Consider the following 24,652-nt stretch of genomic DNA (forward strand, 5'->3'; position numbering starts at 1 on the left):
ATAGATTACGAGAAAGATTAAGTTAATGTATTTTTAAAATATCAAAGGTTAACTTTTAAGAATCAAAGTTAAATTATAACAAATATATAAAACTTGAGGGCTTGAATGTTATTAATTAATTTTTTAATTAATTTATTATCCATCATTAAATTTTAACAGACAAAGATTAAATTATTTTATTGGTAAGGTTAATAGTCTTATTAGTGAGTCGTGTCGTGAACATGAGGAAGACCCGTAGGCAGTGACATCATCCATGCAAATAATTAAATGTATAATTTTCCAATAATAGATTGGGGTTTGAAGGTATTTCTGCTTCAAATACATTTAATATACGTTTCATAGGAACCTTGTAGGAAAAGACAAAGTACAGTCAATCAGAGATGTATCGAGGGAGTTTGGGGGCAGTCGTTCCCTTAAAATTTAAAATTATCATATATTTTAGATTTTTTTCTATGTATTTTTATTAAAATAAAATTCGTCCTCCCTAAAATTTTATAAATTTATTTAATTCTAAAATTTTAAAATTTCGTCTATTCTATTATAAAAATATGTATTTATTCATGCAGTTAATTAATATTTTAAAGGAGAAAAAGGAATAATAAAGATGAGCAATAGTCAGATATGTGTGATGTAATGAATCCCGAATACTACCAACCAACCAGAAAGTCATCAATTTAGTTTGCAAATAGTTAATTGATCCAATCTACCAACTTTTAAACAAACATTTGAATTGTTTATTGTTTCCACGGTACACGTATGCATAGAGTTGATGTGCTTGTCAATTTTTTAAAGCAGCTCTCTATATATGAAGTATCAATGAGGGAAAAATTTTCTGGATATTATGATGAATTTTTTTTCTTCTTCTATGTAGGATGTGGAAGAAGGAATTATTTTTTCAGTTAATATGATTGTTACAGTATTAATTGGAGGATGTTCGAACGACATGACTTCTTTCCCTTAACTACACATATATTTAAAAGCTTGAAACGTTACAATCTTATCTTCTCGAAGAGAGCATGTTATCCAGAAGTCTTCTGACGAATACTATAATAACCATACTAGACGAGAAAATAATTTCCCCGAAATCTTAGATGATGTTTTTTCCATCGTATTATCCAAAAAAAATACCTATTAATGAATAATGTAATATTATATATTTTTTATTAAATTTAAAATGTTTAAATAATTATTATTTACAAAATCATAAATATTAATTAGAAACGACTACCAGGGGAGCATCTTGAGCGTTGCTCAGGGTCCTAATTTTTTTCAATCATACTTTTTACTTTTATAATTGATATTCTAATTTTTGTAATCCCACGTTTTATCTTTATAATTTAACTCATATTTTTTTCAATATCACTTTTCACCTTTATAATTGAACACCCTAAATTTTTTCAATATCATATTTTATCATTAAAATTGAGGCCCCTTATTTTTTCAATCTCACTTTTTACCTTTATAATTGAGACCTCTAATTTTTCAATCCCACTTTTTACCTTTATAATTGAGGTCTCAAATTTTTTCAATCCCACTTTTTACATTTATAATTGAAACTCATAATTTTTTCAATACCGTAAAATTCTCAATTTCTCATCTCTTTCTCCATCCATCTCATTAATTCATTTAAAATTTAATCATATTTTCTCTCTTTTTTTCAAATTGCATTCTTCAATTTATCAAATTTTCTTTAACTCTTAATCTTCTCCAATCTCAATCTAACTGTAAAATAATACACTGTATTAAGGTGTTTTCTTAACAAAACAATGAAAATGATGTTTGACAAAATTTAATCATTTTTCTGTAATTTATTAATATTCTATTAAATTAATTGTTTAAAGTAATATAATATACATTCGTTCTATAAAGGTCTATTGAATTACACTCAGGACCCCAAAAATATCTTAGAGGACTCTAATATTAATATGTAGTTATTCATTATATATAAATTTATATATAAATATTGTTGATAAAGACAAAAAGGTTGTAGCGGTAGTAAACGATTAACTCGTTCTTATTTAGATGAGAGTTGCAGTTTGTGATTATATGGTGATTAACTGGTGTTTAGATCCATTGTCTCCATAAGGAGGGCAAGGAGGGATAAATGGTGAGTGGTTCCAGATTATTTTATCAGTTTTGGTTGAGAAGTTTTATAGTGACACTTAGTGGTGGTGTCAGAAGTAAAATCATAATGATTACTCGTAGATTGATAGATTAAATAGATACAATTAACTGACAATTAATTTTAACTCTAATAGATCACGTAAGTCTATCGAAAATCATGTTAAAAGCCCATAACTTTCTGAATGGTTCAAGATGCTTGAGATCTTATCTCCAGAGATATTATCCTAGACTTTTACTACAAAAAAAATCTTCGAAAGTCTTGATATTCGAATATGGACCTTAAGCAGGCTCGGTCCTGACATTTGAAGGGCCCTAGGCCAGGAGGTGATGACAAGAAGACAAGTTGGTGCTCACACCTGGTATCCCTCCTAAGCATTAAAATAGGGCTCAGTGGATTACCATGTTTTCGAGTTTTCTAAATAAAAAATGATGTTTAAAAATATTTTTTATTTATTAGGCCCACTAAATTACCATATTTTTGAGTGTTTGAAATAAAAAAAATATTTTTAAAAATGAGCCCTTCAAACTTGAGGCTCTAGGCGGTCGCCTGCCTATGCTCAGGGCCGGCCCTGACCTTAAGAAGGAAATACAAAAATGATACAATATATATATATATATATATTTAAAAATAAATAAACTGATGGTAAACAATTCCACCTTTAAGTCTGACTTACTACCATTAAAGAAAACAACAAACTCTAGAATCTTTAAATATTCTTGATAAACAGTGCCAGCAGAGATCCGGATACTCATTCGATGCACGCAACAACTTAGTTTTCTAAGGCCTGTAATTGCCTTTTCAGTTGGATTCTGTATCCCACTAATTACCGGACAATGCAGTAAAAGACAAAGAGGAAACACCAATTAAAATTAGCATGTACAGTAAAAGATTAGTTTATCTTCTTTGATGATGATTCTTCTTCAATGATAATTACTTGTCTAATTTTCATAAATAAATTAAAAAAAACGGATTCCAGTGATTTACAGGCTCAGTACACAGTAATAACATCATCATCGACGCAAAAATGCAGGAAATAAAAAGCTTTTACTATGTACTGTCAAAAGAAGAAATGTTTGATTTCATCAGAGAACACAAAGCCCCAGAAACTGAACTGTCTCCGATATCAATCCATCCATCAAATACCCACCCCATTACCCATCAAATCTTTCTGATTTTACACTTGCAGTCAGTCCATTCAGTAGTAATAGTCCATGACTTTCTCTTGCGTCTTGTTTTCATCAATGAGGACGTGGTTGTTGTTGTTACAGCAATTATTATCACCATTATAGTTTATCAGTCGTTTAACATCTTCAAGATCATAGTCTAATGGCGTTCCTCCATTCACTCCACAACTTAACATGAACTTGTGATTATCTTCATAGCCATCAGATGCACACAGACCCTGAAAATTACTCATGTCTTCTTGCTTCATCTCTCTGCCATAACTGATCTGGCTACAGCTACCATCTGAAGAACTGCAACTTGGTTCACTCCCAAACATGATTAACTTTTCTTTTACAGGATAAGAACTCACCAAACTCTCTGGGGTACTAGTGGTGTGGTTAAAACAAGGATTGGTACCCAAAAAAGCATTGTTGTTGTTGTTCAAAATCTCAGATTGAACCGATGACAAGGGGTCAAAGCCAGCGAAAGATCTAGTTGGATTATAATAAGAAGTAGGTAGAGTTTGATGATAAGATGAGAAGGTTGGTAGTTTTCTCTGGGATTGAGAACTCAAGCCCATGAGCTTCTTCTTAAGCTTGGTGTTCCAATAGTTCTTGATATCATTGTCAGTCCTGCCTGGTAACTGAGCAGCCATTATTGACCATCTGCAAGTTGTAAATTAGAAAAACGGTTCCATAACAAGTAAAGTCCATGCTTCTTTCTTAACAGTCGAATCTAAACCTACCTGCTTCCAATGGTAGCAAACAGGCTGCAAATAACCCTATCTTCCTCGTCAGTGAAATCACCGTGTTTAATGTCGGGCCTGAGATAGTTTAGCCATCTCAATCTGCAGCTCTTCCCGCATCTTTTCAGGCCTGAATATGCAAAGACATTAACATGTTAATTAGATTAAGAAAGTAGAGAAGGAAAGAGAGAGTTGATGAAAAAGCATTACCGGCTTTGTGAGGGAGAGAAATCCAATTGCCACCAGTTCCATATTTGTGGATGTAGTCCTTGAGGATGGAGTCTTCTTCAGGAGACCATGGTCCTTTCTTCACATTTGCCTTGTCACAGCAAGGAGCCCTCCCCATCTCTCTCGTCCTTACCTTTCTTTATCTCTCCAACGCAAATCTTGTGATCGCTTAGATATCTGCTCACCTCTTTAAAAAAAAAAAAACCAAAGGTCTACCTTTCTACTGATAAACTTTGTGATGCTTGCTGCCTTTTAATAGGGAGAGGACTTGTCTTAAAATAAAAATATATATATTTTCACGTACATTTAAGTTAATATTTGCAATACGAACCAAACGACCGCGGTGGCAAAAGGATTGTTGTTATTTTTTGATGTCTCGAGTTCGAACATAATGAATATCAAGGGTATAGACATTTAATATCAAATGATTAAGATTTATCTGTTTAAATATTATGAGTTGACAAAACACATACACCTTGTTGATATAATTACTTGAACTCAAGTTCTATGCGGAGGGAGAAAGAGACTCTATAGAAAGAAATGAGTGCTACTAGTGGATCTAGAGCTCATTATCTAAGAAAATATGAATAAACAAAGATGAATAACTTGAGTAACCTAACAATTGTACTTGTTCATTTGGACTTAAACCAAAAATAATCGAACTCAAAATTTTAAAATATAAATAAAACGAACCCAATCCAACCAATGGACAAATAGCCAACCTAAAGAAGTAGAACTTGTGCTTTTTAAAATTGAGACATTTTCTTAACAATAGCGACAGTTCTCCATGTAGATAAATATTTATTACTTCAGTTATAACTAACTAGACTCCACTCCATTATTTACTGGTAAGCATTAGGTTACCGAAAAAGAAACAACCAACGAATTTCGGTTGTTGGATACGTAATATGCAATCTTCGATTAACCAATAGCATTTCAGTAGACTATATTACGTGCTAAACTTTGACTTAAATATTTGTTCAGTGTTAGGGATAAGACCGAGTGAATGGTTGAAACGACAGTTTTTTTTTATAAAAAATTTAATTTTTTTTTGTATATTTTAGATTTTTTTACATTTTTTATTGATAATTTTTTCTCCCCTTAAAATTTTATATATTTTTCCTACCTTAAAGTTTTATAAATTCATATTTCTTATCATAAAATTCTACATCTATCCTTACTTAATTCATAATTCACGAGTTTTTTTCCTTCTTGAAATCATCCCACTCAAAATAACATTTTAAGACACTAAATTGATAAACAATTCATTTATATGTTTACGAATAGAACAAATTGGGTTTGAAGGATCGCTTTCTCCAGGGACGGACGCAGAAATTTATGTTAAAGGGTGCGAACTTAAGAAATTATATTAAAAAATTTAGTTGGTGTGGAATTAGATAATTAATAATAAAAATATAAAAAAAAACCTAAAATATAAGAGAATTTAAAACTTCTAGGGGTGCGATTGCATCCCAACACCCCCAAACCATTTCTTCTTGTCTATATAGTATTTGATCTAGATTAATCGATTAATAAATCAGATATCAATAATTATACCAAAAAATATGAAATTAAATCTATTAATAGTTTATAAATATATAAATATTGAAAGAAGATGATTTAAAATCTAGAAATTGAAGTTTGTACACACAAAATTACATATGGTAATAAAAATGTGATGGTGAAGAAAACAATAAAAGCAAGTGCCCCCCATCTCTCGGCTTCATTATCACGAATATCATCTGATCAGGTGTTTCTTCTGACTGACTAATGAATGCAACACTTTTCAAACCTGTTGACACATCAGAGCCCATTATTACAACAGAATAGTAAGTTGTAAAAAATGGGCAAACAATAACTTACATTTTGTTCATCATACACTAAACTATTGCCAAATTAACTAGCTTCCGAGCCCTTTCGTTTTTGCACAAGTGACATAAGAGATAAGAGTTGTCCCTATGTAGGAATAGGGACCCCTTAGCACTTGGGAATGAGTACCCTACTGGATGGATATAAGTCCATATGTGTTTTACTTCCCTGGGTAGATACTTTGTGCATTTATATAAACTCATAGCAGATGTGTTGCAGATAAAAGCATGCTTTGATGCTTATTCCTCGCTCTAAATCGTTACTTCCCAATACCCACATGTAGAATTAAGATAAGACTATACAATATATAGAATTAAGGCTTTTAATTTTTTTTTTCAGAATAAATACATGTCATGTTAAAAAACCTCATTCATAGTATATTCAAGTCAAAATTACAATCTAAACAGCGAAGGCAAAAAAAGAATAGACTAATTGTTCTTATTAATCAATGGAAAACTGAAAATTCATATGATGTGTAATACAAAGAAATTAATCTCGCATTAATTATTTATTGATAATGTTGTCTAAATTTTTTTCCATCTAAGGTGTGGGTAGACTTATTTTATTGGTCAATTTGATATTAATTTTGAAAAGTGATTAAAAAGTACTATAAAAAATACTTTTAAAAATTATGTTTGAAAAGTATATTTTAAAATGTAACTGTTTGGAATTGCAGTTAAAAACTGTTTTTTAAAAGGAAATGTCAATTCTAAAAATTATGTTATAAATTGAAAATATAGTATTTAGATTTTATTTACACTTATTAACATTATAATATTTGAAATATATCAACTTAAACTATAATAAAAATATAAAAAATATTTTAGGATAACTCATTAACAATATTTTTATATATGAAATATTTTATTAAAAAATATGTTATCAATACTTTTTAATATGTGGATTCAAAATTATTAGGAAATAATAGTTTAGATACTTATTTTGAAATATATATATATATATACTTAGGGTGCGTTTAGTTCACGGAATGTAAGATTACCAATGGTAATAAAATATTACCAGGGAATAGGATTACTGGGAATGTTGTATTTTGTGTTTGGTTGGTTTAGCAGGAATGTAAGATTACCGTGTTTGGTTAAAGAAATAAAAGATTATTGGAATGTATATTTGACCAAATTGTCCTTATTATATATTTGTATAATGTTACAAATTGTAAAATATTTATATATTTTCTTTAAAAAATTAAATTCATAATATTTATATAATTTTTTTTACAAAATTAAAAATATAAAAAAGGTTTAATGAAAGGGTAAAAAAAAATTTAATCCCTGAACTTCATATAAAATTTTAATTATAGACTTTTTTTTGTAAATTTAAAATAATTTAAGGATAAATTTGTAATTTATCCTTCGTAGAATTTTTATTATTCAATGACAGAAGAATGATATTTTTGAAAAAAAAAATAAAAATTTAAGGGCATTTTAGTCCAAAACGCCGATAATGTTACAATATCTAAGGGAAGTGAGGTAATGACATTCCCGGTAATATACCCCAAAAATCTACTATTGGTAATAAAATATTACCGGGAATGAGATTCCTGGCCAACCAAACATGGGAATGTGGGATTCCCATCCCATGGGAATCCCACAATCCATGAACCAAACACCCCCTTAAGATAAAAAAAAATCTTTTAAGTTCTATCAATTTATGTCTAACAATCAATTTGAACATTAATAAAAAAAATAAGAAATAATTGTAAATGTATGTGTATTAATTTAAAAAGCAACTAAAAATAAATAATTGAGCATAAAAATATAATTTCTCCCTAAAAATGATTTTCCGCAACAAAAACTATAAATTGGAGCTTTTGAGGTTAGGTTGAAAATCACTTTTCCAACCATGATTTTAAACCAATTTTGGGGTGTTTGCATTGCTTATGGGGCGGAAAATCACTTTTCAATTGCCAAAAGCATTCCAAAATTGTATGGTGATTACTACAATGTACAACGGAGGTCGTCCGGACGACACGATGTCTTTGGGGAGATACTTAGATCACACGACGTCTTTTTCTTAGCTGCATGTATGTCTGAAATTTGTTAACACTATAGCCTTGTTAAAGACGCCTTGTCGTCTGGGCATTTTCTCAAAAATGTCGTATCGTTCGGATTATCTCCGACGTGTCTTCCTCCTAAATGAATTTTTTCCCATCACATTTTCTAAAAATATTTACCATTAAACTAAACTTTTTAAAATCATTTAAAAATAATAATTTCTAATAATACTTTTTTATCAAATTGGATTATCTCCGACGTGTCTTCCTCCTAACTGTCTTCTTTTCATAAATGGAATCTTTCAAATTTTCTTTTTTAACGCAAACTTTAACAAAATAAAATTATAGGGTTTCCATTATTAATGTTAAGGTTTCACAATCATGATAACAACCAATGGTTAAAGTAAGCAAATCATTATATGATTGGACCAAATAAACTAATCATTAAAGAAACTTGAAAATACGACAAGCGAGTTTTTCTGTGCACTGAACCTTGGACAGGAAAGACGGACAACTCAGGTTTTTTCTTATCTTTCTCAATGGTTGGCGAACTAAGATAGACAATTATGCATGATGTGTCCAGTTCGTTGTAATAATCACTACAAATAATAATTTAATATTATACACGAATCAAAAGATCTCAATGCTTAAAAGAATGATTGTTATTATTTTAGGTCTTGACTTCGAGCACGACATTTACAAGAGTGATAGGATGTTCACTGTCAAATGATTGGAATTTGAGAATCTTTCGAATAAATATCACCCCTTATAATCACTTAGACTAGTTAAAAAATAATATTATGTTATGTTATAAGCACCCTAGATTAATCACCAAAACAAAAAAGAGTCGTAGATAATTTTTTTTATTAATATGGAGTAAGTATAAGGTAATATTTGTTTAAATATAACTTTTAATCATTTGAGATTGAATACCCACACTTTTAACATTTATGATGCTTAAACTTGAAACCTTAACAATTTGTTTAGAGGACATTTCGGCTCTTACTTCAAACCGAATGGAATGGACATCGAGGTTTGGGCTGATATGCTTCGTACTTTTCCTTTTGATCCGCATGCCTTGGTTATATTTTGATTCGAGTGTTGGGTTTATCTTCATATGATATATAAATTAAAACCCAATTCAACAGCCCGTTACATTAAAACCAAATACCCAACCTAAAAGTACATTCATCCAAAGCCCAAATAAGATTACCCTAACCCATTTACCCACTAGTCACGAACACAACCATTTTGAAACACCCAATACTCGGTCAGAGCGTCCCGCCCCGCCACAATACCCAAAATTTCAAGAAAAATAAAAGAACTACCCTGAAATTTCGAAGAGAACATCACCTTGGTAATCTAAGAAAGATTTCGAAAGACAACTTATAACCTCAAGATTATCAAATTTCAGCTCTATTCGTTGATAATCAAACGTCCATGTGTGTCAGAGGGCATACAAAAATTGAAATTAATAATAAAAACTCACTTATTGGTTGAATGACTAATAAAATAATTTAATTAATACTAAATTAAATTAATAAAAAATTAAACTGGTAAAATCCTTCAATTAATAAATAAACAAATATTAAAAACCCAGTTATTAAATATTTAATAATTAAGATAATATATGTTCGTATTACTGATTAAATAATTGAATTGTTTTTAGCCTTGGAGTGTTTGTATGACTAACTAAAGGGTCTGGTTAATGGTCACATACCAACAACCTAAAACAAGACATTTTTTGTCACCTACTTGGTCGTACTATAGGCTGAGAAGGAATCACAGTCATATACGTGGAATTGACGTTTTCAGAATTATTAAAATCATTAGATTCCAAATTAGTTTTGGAATTGACTTGTATCCACTAAAACAGCTACTAATTAAAGTTTTCAACAGCTGGTGATATCATCCTCTTACAATGAAATAGAGGCTGCATGTAGCTTTCACGTTGATTTTGAACGCTGTAAAGAGCTTAGCAAATATAATTAATTATTCGAAAGTTATTAGTTATATTTATGATCTTCTTTCCTGTTGAAAAAAAATCATTAACCAGTACCTTATTTACCTATATTTTTATTCTCTAATAATTAATCATTATCGTCAAACTGAGAACTGCCGCTTTACAGAACATGCTAGTCCATATCTGTAATACTTTATTTATCCCAATATTATTACTTTCTCATATAAAAATAAAAAAAATGTAGGTCGTTGAAGGTTAAACTCAAGGCGGCTTGATAACTTACCCGTTGTTGAGCAAGTTTTAACTTTTTTTCCGAAGTCTATTTAATTTTACTATGTAAAGAACTCTTCTTACTTTGAAGATCGTATGATTGTCATTAACTCAACCATTGTGAAACCAGTTTTGGACCAGTTTAAGAGTATGATTGGACCCTTGAGGCATGTTGGGTCTCGTTGGAAGAGTAAGGAAAGTGTCACATTTGATCAGTTTCTCAATGTTTTTGTCACCACGTACAACTGCCCTAACCTTATTATCACCATATATATTGTGGGCCTTTAATCTCCTTATTTATACCATCTGTATAGCCACACTCTTCCAATTGACCCAACATGCACTTAACATTTCAGTACTTGGACAGTCCTTTGCCCATGGCTCCCATTTTCTCCCTGTTTCTTGCTTTTCTCATGGTTTCCTCAAGCGATGCTCAGGGTCCACCTTCCCCTGGATACTCCCCCTCTTCCGGTGTCAGAACCGTGAACTTCGATCGAGTTTTTAGAAGTCTATGGGGTCCTCAGCATCAGAGACGAGATCAGGATTCTTTAACGATCTGGCTTGATAAAACCTCAGGTTATTGCACTCAGATATCCCTTTTTTTTTTTCATCTCCTGGTCCTGGAGAATATCACTCATTACTAAAATTAGGAGCTTACTGTTTGCATTCATGGTGAAAAACAGGAAGTGGTTTCAAGTCACTTCAGCCATACCGATCTGGTTATTTTGGAGTTGCCATGAAACTCCAACCTGGTTATACAGCGGGAATCATTACATCTTTCTACGTAAGATTAATGCTTAAAAGTAAAATAAGTCTTTCAATTATTTTTTTAGAGTCTCTAAACTATTTTTTTTATCAAAACAAGTCATTAAACTTTTACACATAATCATTCCAAGTCCTATTATTTTTTGAGTTAGAATTTTTTTCGGTCAATGAGATACTGACATGTCACACAAAAATATATTATTGTTTGACTAAAAAACTTTTAGGGACTTGAAGCAGAATAAGAGCATAATTTAAGAACTTATTTTGTGATTATATGTAGTAGTTTAAGAATTTATTTTGACTAAAAAGTAATTTAAGAACTTAAAAGCAAAAAAGTAAAAAAAAAAAATAAGTATAGTTTAATAACTTATTTAATTTTAGTTTAAACATATAATTAAAGTTAACTTTCAATTTTGGTTTGTTTATTATATTTAAATTTGAGACCTAAAGACTACCATTTATTTATTGACACCGATTTTTTAGACAAGCATGATTTAAATATGTCAAATGCCTATTATATTTATTTAAAATTTTTTAAAAATAAATTAATTGGATACCGACATAGGTATTTGTCAATATTTTAACATTTTTTTTCAAATCAGTACATCTAAAAATAACTCTTATATTATAATATCATAAAGCTTGATTTTCTACTTTTATACTATCATAATCAGTCCAAACAGTTAACACTTAATTATTTTACTTAAAATATTTACAATCTTTTAAAAGTATGAAATGATTATAAGATAATATTTATATAGAATTTTTTAATCTATCGATAACACAACTGTTTGAGCATAAAAAAATCTAAAGAGAATAACATTTTTTTAACACAGATCACTTTATGAGTTTACTAACCATTGTTTATTTAAATATTCACTTTAACTCATTATGGTAACATTTTTTTTTTGTACTTGAAAGGATGTTTTAAAAGGAAGTTTATATTAGTGCTTTAATCAAAATAGTTAATGGTGTGAATTATTTTAATTAATAAATGACATTATAAAAATATAAAAAAAATACAGTGTCAAATATATATATAATAATTAGATCTCACATTTGAGCAAAATAATCAAAACCATAATTTGGTGTAAGAATAATTATAGTAAAAATATAGTATTAGTAATACCCCTAAATTTGACGTTCATAAATTCAAAAAATTACAGCTTTCAAACAATGAAGAACACCCTGGGAACCATGATGAAATTGATATTGAGTTCCTAGGAACAACACCAGATCAGCTCTACACTTTGCAGACAAACGTGTATATCAGAGGAAGTGGCGATGGGAATATAATTGGCAGGGAAATGAAATTTCATCTGTGGTTTGATCCTACACAAAACTACCACAACTATGCTGCACTGTGGACACCTACCGAGATTATGTAAGTATAAATCATATGCATAAATTGCATGCATGTATACCTTTTTTTATGGGTAAAGTACACAAATGGTCCCTCAACTATAGGATAATACTTTGTTGAGTCTCCTAAATATCAAAAGTTAAAAATTGATCCCTCAACTATAGGATGTTGCTTTGTTAAGTCCTCCAACTATTAAAAGTTACAAAATGGTCATCTGACTATTTATATGCTCAAAACTTATAATTTTCCGTTAAAAAATGGCAGTATTCTGAGCTACACATTAAGCTATTAACTAAGATATGATAAAACTATATTTAAATAATGCCTACTAGCATTGTTGTTGCATTCAAACACTAGCTCGACAATATAATCTTTCAAGCACTGACTTGACAGCATAATATAAACGGAGAGTCAATCCATACAATATAGCTCAAACGGTTATGGGGTCAGATTTCATCATATCCTAATCAACAGATTAATGTCCACTTCATACAACCGTCAAATTTTTAACAAAAAATTACGAGTTTAGAACATATGAATAGTCAGGTAACCATTTTGTAACTTTTAATAGTCGGAGGACTAACAAAGCAACATCCTATAGTCGAGAGATCATTTTGTAACTTTTAATGATCAATGACTCAGAAAAGTAGTACCCTATAGTCGGAGACCATTTGTGTACTTTACCCTTTTTGTATATTGATTCTTTTTCTCCTACGCTTTGCGGTGATGTATATGTGCTTCCACTAATTACTCTGAAAACCCATTTTAAAATATACTTTCTTTTATGAGTAATCTTTAAATAATTTAGTTTTTATTTAAATTTTTAATTATAAAGTATAATGTTGAAATTATGATGTCCATACAAATTTTATAATGATAAAACGGATATTTCTAGAGTATGTCCTTTGAAACGTCGATTAATAATGGGGCCGCGACTTTTATTTTGATGAGTTATTATTAACTATACTTTTGTCGATGCGGTCGAACGATTATGGAAAGCGATATATATATATATATATGTGCACATTTTTGTCGCTTCTTCAAGAAAAAAAAAATGGATCCTACAAAACATTGAAGCTGAGATTCTAAGCTTTTGAAGTTTTGTTAATATATGCAGTCCTTGGTTGAATTAAATTCTAAATATTGAATCAACAGATTTTTCGTTGACGATATACCGATTAGAAGATACGTAAAAAAGAGAGACGTTACATATCCAACCAGACCGATGTGGGTTTACGGATCGATATGGGATGCATCATCTTGGGCGACGGACAATGGAAGATACAAAGTTGATTATAACTACCAACCCTTTGTTGGTAAATACACAAACTTCAAAATCAGTGGCTGCACAGCCGACGGCCTCGGCTCATGCCGGCCGCCCTCGGTGTCTCCGTCTGGTTCTGGCAGCCTTACTCAACAGCAACTCTCGGCTATGAATTGGGTCCAAAGGAACTATTTGGTTTATGACTATTGCCAGGACCCTAAGAGGGATCATGGTCAGACGCCTGAGTGCTAAATTAAGATTTGGCTATTTACCAAGATGCATAATTGTGACAAAACCCTGTAGTATTACATATCTTTTGCTGGAATAAAAATGATTGTGAAAGTGCTTTTTGCAAAGAAAGGAAAGCGCCGAGGAGAATTTGACACGAGACATCTAAAGAAAGAGAAATGGCCAAAGGGGCCTTTAAATGTTTTTTTTAAGAAATCACTGATTTCATTTAAAATAAGAAATATCTTAAATCACAATAAAAATTTACAATTATAATCATAAATTAAGCATATAATTAGGACAATTTAATATAATCATTGAAACAAAGCTAGCAACTTAAGATCACATAAGGACTAATAAAGAAAGATTAAAATCTAATCAAGAAACTCGAATAAAGATAGATACAAACAGATCTGATCGTATCGATAAATGAATCACAAAAGAGGATCAAGCTAATGAAAAATCACTTACAATCGTAATTTAGACTCGAGCGACGTGAAAAGCTATTCACGAACGCATAACGGGTATCAAATCCAATCCGAGGGTCCAAAACAGGGAATATCAACAATATAACAAATAAACGTCATTTTGATCAGTCGTGTCGATGTCTAATCAACCCTTAGAAAAAGATAAAAGAAATCAACGACCAAATGGTCGGAAAACGTACTAAAAAGTAAAAGAAAACGTGTCATAAAGACAGAGAAAAACGTACCATACATGTAGACTTATAAAAAATAAAAAATAAGAGAAAATAAAATGACAATAAAAAGTATCGATGATCGACAACCAATAATAAAATTAGTGCCGCCGTAGATTAATAAAAACCAAAAAAAATCCGTAGATTAATAAAGATAAAAAAAATGAACAACTTACTAATGAGAGAAAAATAGAAGATAAAACTAGTGACTTAAAGGACCTTTAAATGTTGCATGTATGTACTATTGTTTTATCGTATTATTTTTACTTAAAATTAATTTTATGTGACTAAATTGTTTTTTCATTTAAAATAGATGTCTAACATTTTCCTGTTATATTTTTAAGTGCATACGTCGTGTTACGTTTATATATATTTTTAAAATATTTATAAAAAATTAAAATTATTATTTTTTTAAGAATAAAAACTTAAAAAAATATAAAATATAAAAAATAACTAAACTCCAAACTCCTTAACCGTCGTTGGCAATGGATGCTCCCTGCCACTGCTATCGAACGACCACTCATCTGTCGTAGACCATCCCTATACCGACCATCGCCTCTGCAAGTGGGGATAACAAACTGCATTTTTCATTACAAGAAGAGCAAAGAAAAGATTCCAGAGAACAAAGTTTCCAGCTTCCTTAGTGTCAGAATCAAAACATTGTCTTCATCGCCTGCATTAGGTAATCTCAACTATACCTGCAAGATCAGCCCAAGCTTTTCCTATTCATATATTTAATTATATCTTTTTCTTTTTTTGTTTCATATACTTTCAGAGATGTAATTCTATGGTGGAGAAAAAAGGTGAGCGCAACAGTTGTTCTCATTTCAACAGCTATGTGTATTGCTCCAAATTTATCAGTTCAACTTCATCACTGGCGTTTCATGGCTGACCATCTTATCCTCGCTTCGCTTTTCCTTTTGGGGAAATATTTTGATATTAAGTTTGCAAGGGCGATGGTCAGTGGACGGGTGGTCGATGATAAGTGGGTGGCCGTTCGATAGTATTAACGGCAAACGGCTATAGTCGACGACGATAATGGGTTTTGAAGTTAGAACTTTAGTTTGGGTTTTTAGAAAAAACGAGTCTTTTTTTAATAATAATATTATTAAGTTGCTTTAAAAAATAAAATTTTAAAAAACAAAGATGTAATATGTGTTATATAATGATTTTTTTTAAAATGTTGTTATTGCGTAATCACTTAAAAATGTAACGTAGAAAACGTTATGCATCTATTTTGAGCGAAAAATTCTTTAGGCACTTAAAATCAATTTTGGGTATAATTTATAAACTTATTATTACATTAAGCCTATTAATAGAAAGGGATGTTTTGTTTTTGTTTTGATATGTGTTAATTTTCGGTTTGCTTTAATTCGTGGAATAAGTATAAGATCAAATCGATAATTTTATTATTTTCGGTTCATTTGGGATAATTTTGTTTAGAGTGGATTTTGAGATCGTGATTCGTTGGATGAAATAATTTGATGATCATTGATTCATTGTATAGATCAAAACTGGACTTTTCTCCTTTTTATTGTCTAATTGAAGGAATATTTGTGCAACACTGCAACTTAAATTCATCTTCTTTCTGATGTTAGTGCATAGATTGTGATGTTAGAATCTATATACTACTTTCTCTTCTCTCGTAATTAACTTTGTTTGCTTTTGCCGTATTGAGTTTTTGGTACGTTCCGGTACGCGTTCCTTAACGAATTAGAAGGCGAACGAATCTTGAATTCGAACTAACGAAATCAAAACTTCAATTTGTTAGTGAGCATTCGATCGAGTCGAGTCGAGTAAAAAATTTCGAGTTATTCGAGTTGACGAGTCATATTTTATAAATCGAACTCGATTTGAAATTTTCTCGGTTCTCGAGTTTCTGTTTAAATTTAATGGTAAATATTTATAATATTATGATACTATTTGATTCAAATTTAAATATTTTTTTATAACTATATACAATACATATATATTTCTTCATATTTGTTTCATATGTGATATGTATATTAGAGTCGAGAGACTCGATTCAAACTTGAAAATCAATATACTAATTACTAAAATTTTGATTTATTCGAGTTGTATTTTATAATTCAATTTGAACTTAAAACTTTTTTGAGTCAAGTCAAATTTATGAAATTACAACTCAAAGTCAATTCGAGTCGAGTCGAATTAAAAAGATTAATTTTTCGAGTATAATGGAGTTTTTATCACCGCTAGTTATGGTAATAATAAATTTTGTTGGGAGAGAGAAAAAAAACTTGATGAATGGAGAGAAATGTAAGAAGCAAAATTACTCAAACTTTACCATCCTTAATCAGCATCTTCTTGAAACCGTATTTAACCTGTAACCTAAACACAATCTTATACGAGTACAGTTAAGTATGGTGGAAATCAAGTTTCAGACTCGGCTTTCTCTAAAGGTCCAATAACTTGATCATGCTCTAAATTTTCAAAAGGCTTTACTCAAACATTTGTTAATGGCAAACTTAAGGATTGGGCTTCAAACTTTTGAAACCCAAAGATGAGTTAAACTTTTGTAAATAAATTATAAAGTTTCTTTAGAATTATTTTGAGATATTTATCTTGAGTGAAAGTTTTGTTTTTGACACGAATTGAAAAAAACAGTGGACACTGTCGAAGTTGTTCTTGGAAGTCTGGATTGAATGTCGACTTAAGTGAAGAATTTTATTGTTTTAGAAGTCGCAATCGATCTTTTAATTTAGGTAGGGTCGGATATCTAAACATTACCTTTAATCGTATCTACACTAAAGATTCATTTAGAAAGATTTGAGAGTCGATGTGTGAGGAAGAACGAGCACCTTACAACACCCGGAATCGATAGTAACACAATTATAGGTTAGCATAACAGCAGAAACTAAAAGTTTGAGCTAAAATCTAAAGAAAAGTAAAACAAAGAGGGTTAAATAAAAATGAAATGGAAAAATAGTTGAAAGATACTAATACTAAATTGAAAAAGGGCAAACTTGGATTAAAAGAAAATTAAAAAAAATGAATTGAAAGTAAAAAAAAAAGGGGGAAAGGGGATAAATTAAAACAAAATAAAAATATACGGTTAAATTAAAATAAATAAAGGGAATTCAAGGAAAGGGATTAAATTGTGGTGAAATTAAAATTACACTTAATAGGCTTAATCAAAATAAAAAATAACTCGAATATAAAGAGAAAGAGGCTAAATTGAAATAGAAACAAAATTTAAATCTAATTCGAAAGAAATTAAAATGAAATTTAAACAAATAGACTAAATTGAATTTTAAAAAAAATTCTGCAGACGGCATTGTATCCTACCCGCTCTAAAAATTTGCATAACCATTTTGATAAAAAGAGTTAATAAAATTTTTGGACCTTTACTTTTAATTTTTTGGATCCGTCATTATTACAGGAAGGTGTTGAACTAAGAAGGTGAGGATTGCATGGTCGGATATGAGCCTGCAACAACTTTTAGATAATATATATCCTACTCTTTAAGAAATTTTAAATTCTAGTTTTTTATAATAAAAGTAATTACCAAACACTTTAACCGAATTAAGACGTTAATTTTAATATTATTATTCAGTTTTTTCAAAAGAATTTTTGACACAAGCTTACAGCAGAAGTGGGTTGGGGCTTTGGGTTCTTCACCGTTCACACGACTGAAATGCATGCTATCTATCAATATATTCACGTGGCTTTGCATGGGAAAAAGTTTGATTTTTGGACATTTTTGCCGAATTTTTAAACATACCAAAAACCTTGTTACCCGATGCAACTTTACGAAACATGGTAGCCGTAGCCCACCGCTGCTTCCATCCTTACTGGACCCACCACTCATCCAAGATTTAGTTCACATAAAAGATCATTATTAGATATATAATCTTTCTCAGAATGCGTCCTCTCAAGGATAATGAAATATTCTCTACAGTGTGCTCTTTTTTCAAGAATATCATTTCCTCTAATTTCTTAAGCATTAGACAATTCATTTTTAGGACATAAATATCTTTAAAATAATATTTTTTTTTCAAAATTATCATTTATTTTGTATGTAATTACACGAGTATATCTTTTTTATTCTTTTTTCATGGTTCCAGATTTTTTAATACTTGTTATAAAATTATATGATGCATTTAAAATAAAAAATAAAATAAAAATATATCAAAATCTTATTTTATTTTGATTATTTATTATGTATGCGTTTAATTCAAATTTTATTTATTGTATGTGTTTTATTTCATTTATTTTTTATGCTTAATTTTCATAAAAGGTTTTTTATATTTTAGTTTTATTTATTTTTATTAAGTTTATTAAATAATTTGAATTGATATTTTGTTTATTAATCTTTTAAGTTTATTTTTATTAAATTATTTATAGAAATATACACATATATATATATATTAAAAATAATAGATAAAATTATATTTTTTATGAACTTTCATATAAATATTTTCACTTTAATTTTGAGAATTCAACTTGTTAATAAGAAAATATATCTAAATGAGAATTTAGTAGAATATATGTTATTTCTATCTTATATTCTTCTAACCAAATACTGTAATCTTATATTTCTGTCAAACAAATCAAGCTAGGTAATACAACTTTTCCATTAATATATCAACTAATAATATATTATAACAATATTATTTTTTAAAGATAATCTTATGTTCCGTAAACCAAACTATCAGTGTTAACATTACCTTTTTAACTTTTACCGTAGCTCGTAGAATTCCCTAAAATGTAATTAGGGTAAACTGCACATTTAGCACCTAAACTATTAGTTTTAATTCATTTTATTACATAAACTTTTAATTTTTTCAAAATCATACCTAAAGTTTAGATTTTGTTTCATTTTTAGTACCAAAATTCAAGTGTTGAAAAAATTGAAAATTTATGTACCAAAACACGTTTAGTACCTAAACCAAAACTTAAGTGTTTCATTTTTTGTTTCATTTCTTATGGCAAATTGTCTAAAACTCTTAAAACAAAGTTATGCCACTTTGATATGTTTTTTTAAAAAATTGATAAACTATATAAATGGTCATTAAAGTATTAGTAATTTTCTTTTTTTCTCCATTAAAATTTTAAAAGTAACGAAATAGTCACTAATAATATCGAAAAGTAATAAAACGGTCATTGTGGTGTTAAGTATCGTTATATCTATCATAGAAAGCTAACTTGACACGTTTGGGGCACTGAGATGTCACCGTTATATCTATCATAGAAAGCTAATTTGACTCTCATCAAAACACACACATAACTTTTACTTCTTAATACTAAATCTTCAATTTCTTAAACCCTACAAAAATTTTCATTGACACACACAATCATTCTCAGCCTTTTTCGTTTTCACCCTGTCTTTCTCCATTAATGCAACTGGAAAAAAAATACATATATCAGAATGATGAACAAATAAATTGCACCAATGGAAAACTAAGGAAAACATCGCTTTTGATCTCCACTTTCAAGTTACAATAATGTACACATTCAAGTTATACACACCCACGAAGAAAATCAAAGGAGAAAAGAAGGTAAAATAATGGGAAACTAACATGTAGAAGAAGGCGTAAGATTAAACCGTAGACCATCTTTTCAAAGAACAAACATGCCTTGCTAGTCTCCATGTTTGTTGTTGTTGTTTTTGCTACAATATTGTTATAACCAGGATACAATCTCTTCTTTGATTGTAAAGGTACACCAAAAAACTTCGTTGTCTTCCTATAAAGCCATCACCGAGCTGTTATTGTTGCGGAAGACGGCTATCGGATAGAGCAAAATTGCAACTGATAATTTGAGAAAATAAAAATGAAGATAAAAGAGACAAAATTTACGTGGAAAACCCCTAAATAATATAGGGTAAAAACCACGGGCAACGGTAGAAGAATTTCACTATGAGAAAATAGGAATTACAACCTCTCTCGATCTACCAAGGAGAAAACAATGATAATTCTCTTTTGATAAAAAGGAGAAAACAACTCTCAAGAAACTCTCTAAATTCTCTCTAGTATTGGAAGAAAGCTAGAATGCTTTGGGATGATTTTGAAGCTAAATGAGCTAGGGTATTTATAGTTGAAACTTAAGGACTAATCTTGTAAATACCCTAAAGTCCAATGGCTAAATTTTGTGATTTTACCACTTCAAAATTCAACATTTTCAAGATGCCTAACATAATCAATTTAGCAGCCCCATTTGAATTTGTATAGCCGCCCATGATATTTTGACTTTCAACAATCTCCCACTTGAAGATTTAATTGGAACAATCATATCTTCACACTATTCTTTCTACCTTGTACCTTCATGTTGCTTACGTCTTTGACAAGCCACAAAAGGATCGACATCAGGTAAATTTATCAGCGTTGATTGCCTTCGTCATGAAATCTGCTATGTTCTCTTTGATATGGATCTTCTGCATATCTACCGTCCATTCTTCCCCCTTTTCACGAATGAAATAGTACTGAACTCGTATGTGCTTTATTCTTCAATGAAATGTTGGATTCCTTGCTAGATACAAGGCGCTTTGACTGTCACAAAACAGAGAGACATACTCTTGATTGTGCCCAAGCTCCTCCAATAGCATCTTCAACCAAATTGCTTCTTTACTGGCTTGTGTAGCTGCTACATATTCTGCCTCTGTTGTGGATGTAGCCACAACTGACTGCAATTTTGAAACCCAGCTTACAGCTCCACCAGCAACTTTAAACACATATCCTGTAGTAGATTTGCTTTTATCCAAGTCCCCTGCATAGTCAGAATCTACATACCCATTGATTAGTAAGTTTGATCCTCCGTAATATAATGCAACATTTGAGGTCCCTTTGATGTATCTTAGGATCCTCTTTACTATATTCCAATGCTCTTTTCTTGGATTCGCCATGTACCGACTAACCACTCACACTGCTTGTGCAATGTCTGGTCTTGTGCATATCATAGCGAATATTAAACTTCCCACTGCTGATGCATACGGTACTCGAGACATCACCATCCTCTCTTCTTCACTGCTAGGACTCATACTAGAGGATAATTTGAAGTTAATAGGAAGAGGGTAGAAATTGGCTTACAATCTTGCATGCTGAATCGTGACAAGATTTTCTTCAAGTAATTCTTTTGTGAAAGCCAAATCTTCCTATTACTTCTATCTCGGTAAATTTGCATCCCTAGAATCTTGTTTGCTGATCCCAAGTCCTTCATTTCAAATTCACTAGTCAGTTGTGCCTTCAATTCTTAATATGATCTTGTTGGGTCCTGCAACCAACATGTCATCCACATACAACAGCAATATAACAAAATCGTTATCACCAGACCTCTTGAAATAAGCACAAGGGTCTGCATTAAGTCTGTTGTATCCAAGGCACATAATGAAGGAATCAAATCTCTTATACCAACACCTCGGCGCCTGCTTTAGACCGTACAGAGATTTGTTCAACCTACAAACCAAGTTCTTTTTTTCGTCTTCTTCAAAACCTTCAGGCTGGAGCATATAAATCTCTTCTTCAAGATTTCCATGAAGAAAAGCTGTTTTAACATCTAGCTGTTCCAGATGTAAATTCAATGTAGCACACATTGCCAAGACTACTCGAACTGTTGTTAATCGAACCACAGGAGAAAAAAATTTCATTGAAATCAATACCTTCTTTCTGAGCATATCCTTTTACCACCAGTTTTGCACGATACCTCTCCACTTGATCGTCACTATTTCGCTTGATTTTGAAAACACATTTGTTACCAATTGGCTTCCTTCCTTGTGGTAGTGGCACAAGGTCCCATGTATTATTTTTATGAAGGGCTTCAATTTCTTCTTGCATCGCCATCATCCACAGTGAAGCATCTAAGCTGTTTATTGCCTCCTGGTATGTTGATGGCTCACCGTCCTCTGTTAAAAGACAGTATGCAATATTACCTTCTATAACATAATCTGAGTGCTAATTGGGATGTCTTCTAACATGATCTGATTGACGAGTTGTTAGAGCTTCAGAACTCTCTGGTTCTTGTTCATCATGTGTTGGTTCTGCTTCAGAAGAATCTCTTTGTTCAACCTCCTTTTCCACATGTATCTGTGTAGTCTCTGACTTGTCAGCGCTATCATCGTCTTCTTTTCTTTGTAGTTTATCTTCTACAAAGATAACATCCATGCTGATGATCACTTTGCGGGCAATGGGATCCCACAAGCGATACCCCTTTACTCCATCAGCATACCCCAAGAATTTGCATTTCCTGGATTTTGGATCTAGCTTTGAAATTTCTTGGGAGTTGTACATCACGTACGTAATACTTCCAAATACATGGAGGTTTGAATAATCAGCTGGTTTACCAGTCCACATCTCCATTGGTGTCTTCAGCTCTAATGCAGTTGATGGAGCTCGATTCACCAAATAACAGGCGGTATTGACTGCTTCTGCCCAAAATGATTTTTCTAGGCCTGCGTCCCTCAACATTGCTCTTGTTCTTTCTAACAAGGTTCTGTTCATCCGCTCTGCCACTCTATTTTGTTGAGGAGTGTTCGCCACTGTGAACTATCTTTTGATGCCTTCTTTCTTACAAAAGTCATCAAATTCTTCGCTTGTGTATTCTCCTCCATTATCTGTTCTGAAACACTTGATCTTATTTCCAGAATCAAGTTCCACCCGTGCTTTGAAGTTTTTGAAAGTTGAAAACACATCTGACTTCTTCTTAATAGGGTACACCCAACATCTCCTAGAGTAGTCATCAATAAATGAGACAAAATATTTTACTTCGCCTAGGGATGTAACTGGTGCTTGCCATACGTCAGAGTGAGCCAATTCTAGAACACTTTTGCCTCTAGAATTTGACGTGTTGAATTTTAACCGGTGATGCTTACTTGTTATGTGATGCTTACTTGTTATGCAATGCTCACACAAAGTAAGTGATACCTTTGTTAAGCCTGGAAGTAGCTTTTGCTCCACAAGGACTTTCATTCCTTGTTCTGACATGTGTCCAAGTTTCTGATGCCATAACATTGCAGAATCTGAACTACATGAGGCAATAGAGGCTTCTGCTTCTAACAAAGTCTCTCCCTTCAGCATGTACAAGTTTACTGCTATCTTTTCGCCTTTCAGCACCACAAGCGCTCCACAGAACACCTTCATGATTCCTTCACGTGTTTCTTGCATTATTATCCAACAATCCGTAGGATAATAAATTTTTCTTTAGGCCATTCACGTGTCGCATATCTCGAACAACTTTAATTGTTCCATCATATATCTTCAATTTGATGGTTCCCACGCCAATGATCTCTAAGGCATGATCATTGCAACTATACACAGATCCTCCTGAGACAGGTTCATAATGATGGAACCATTCTCTTCTTGAGGTCATGTGATATGTTGCTCTTGAATCAATGAGCCATATATCTGCATATTTCTTTCTACCTTCCGCGGTGGTTTACGCTTCACAGCATAGAGCATCTCCATCATCTAAAGTGTTTGCGGTATTGCCTTGTGGATTGGAGTTTTTATTTAGACTCCAACAATCCTTCTTCAAGTGACCCTTCTTTCCACAGTGGTAGCACTTTAAATTCTTTTTTCTTCTTGACTTCGATCTACCATGTTTGTGACTGTTGCTTTGGCCACGTTTTGTTGATCTCACTCTCATCGTTGTCAACGCTTCTGCTTGTTGCATATTTACTTGTCTATCTTCCTTATTGTTGCGCCGATTTTCTTCTTGTAGAACAGCAGTTGCAACGTCATCGAAGACTAGACTGGTGACATTAATGTTTGTCAAGTTGATGATGAGTTGATCGTATAAATCCGGTAGACTTTGAAGTAGAAGTTCAGCACGTTCTTGTTCTCATATTTTACAGCTTAAGGATGTAAGCTGAGAAAATAAGGTGTTCAGTGTATTTAAGTGCTCCGTCACTGAAGTAGATTCTGGCATATGGAGAGTGTACAATTTCCTCTTAAGGAAAATTTTATTGTGCAGCGATGTGGCCTCGTACAATTTGGTGAGATGATCTCA

General features: G+C 31.3%; 2 protein-coding genes across 2 annotated transcripts; one reads left to right on the plus strand and one right to left on the minus strand.

The window, feature by feature from the left end:
* Positions 1-3,228: 3,228 nt before the first annotated feature.
* LOC120116291 (transcription factor RAX2-like) lies at positions 3,229-4,466 on the minus strand. Its single transcript, XM_039136816.1, has 3 exons — positions 4,245-4,466; positions 4,035-4,164; positions 3,229-3,954 (listed from the first exon to the last, which is right to left on the minus strand). The coding sequence occupies exons 1-3, from the start codon at positions 4,378-4,380 to the stop codon at positions 3,321-3,323; spliced, it is 900 nt and encodes a 299-aa protein (XP_038992747.1). The 5' UTR covers positions 4,381-4,466; the 3' UTR covers positions 3,229-3,320.
* A 6,257-nt stretch (positions 4,467-10,723) lies between these two features.
* LOC120116287 (xyloglucan endotransglucosylase/hydrolase protein 31-like) lies at positions 10,724-14,057 on the plus strand. The gene is made up of 4 exons (XM_039136811.1): positions 10,724-10,951; positions 11,059-11,159; positions 12,307-12,524; positions 13,659-14,057. Exons 1-4 carry the CDS (start codon positions 10,753-10,755, stop codon positions 14,017-14,019), a joined length of 879 nt encoding a protein of 292 aa, XP_038992742.1. The 5' UTR covers positions 10,724-10,752; the 3' UTR covers positions 14,020-14,057.
* Positions 14,058-24,652: the final 10,595 nt, after the last annotated feature.

The sequence above is a fragment of the Hibiscus syriacus genome, unplaced genomic scaffold (genome assembly GCF_006381635.1).
Source record: "Hibiscus syriacus cultivar Baekdansim isolate YM2019G1 unplaced genomic scaffold, ASM638163v2 tig00110293_pilon, whole genome shotgun sequence".
NCBI lineage: Eukaryota > Viridiplantae > Streptophyta > Magnoliopsida > Malvales > Malvaceae > Hibiscus > Hibiscus syriacus.

What these genes read in the sequence shown, in the direction of transcription:
- LOC120116287 (XM_039136811.1), top strand. Translation starts at nt 10,753, where the DNA reads ATGGCTCCCATTTTCTCCCTGTTTCTTGCTTTTCTCATGGTTTCCTCA. An exon ending in CTGGCTTGATAAAACCTCAG is followed by an intron (nt 10,952 to 11,058) that starts GTTATTGCACTC and finishes GGTGAAAAACAG; the next exon opens with GAAGTGGTTTCAAGTCACTT. An exon ending in GAATCATTACATCTTTCTAC is followed by an intron (nt 11,160 to 12,306) that starts GTAAGATTAATG and finishes AAAAAATTACAG; the next exon opens with CTTTCAAACAATGAAGAACA.
- LOC120116291 (XM_039136816.1), bottom strand. Translation starts at nt 4,380, where the DNA reads ATGGGGAGGGCTCCTTGCTGTGACAAGGCAAATGTGAAGAAAGGACCA. An exon ending in TTCTCTCCCTCACAAAGCCG is followed by an intron (nt 4,165 to 4,244) that starts GTAATGCTTTTT and finishes TTGCATATTCAG; the next exon opens with GCCTGAAAAGATGCGGGAAG. An exon ending in TTTGCTACCATTGGAAGCAG is followed by an intron (nt 3,955 to 4,034) that starts GTAGGTTTAGAT and finishes TACAACTTGCAG; the next exon opens with ATGGTCAATAATGGCTGCTC.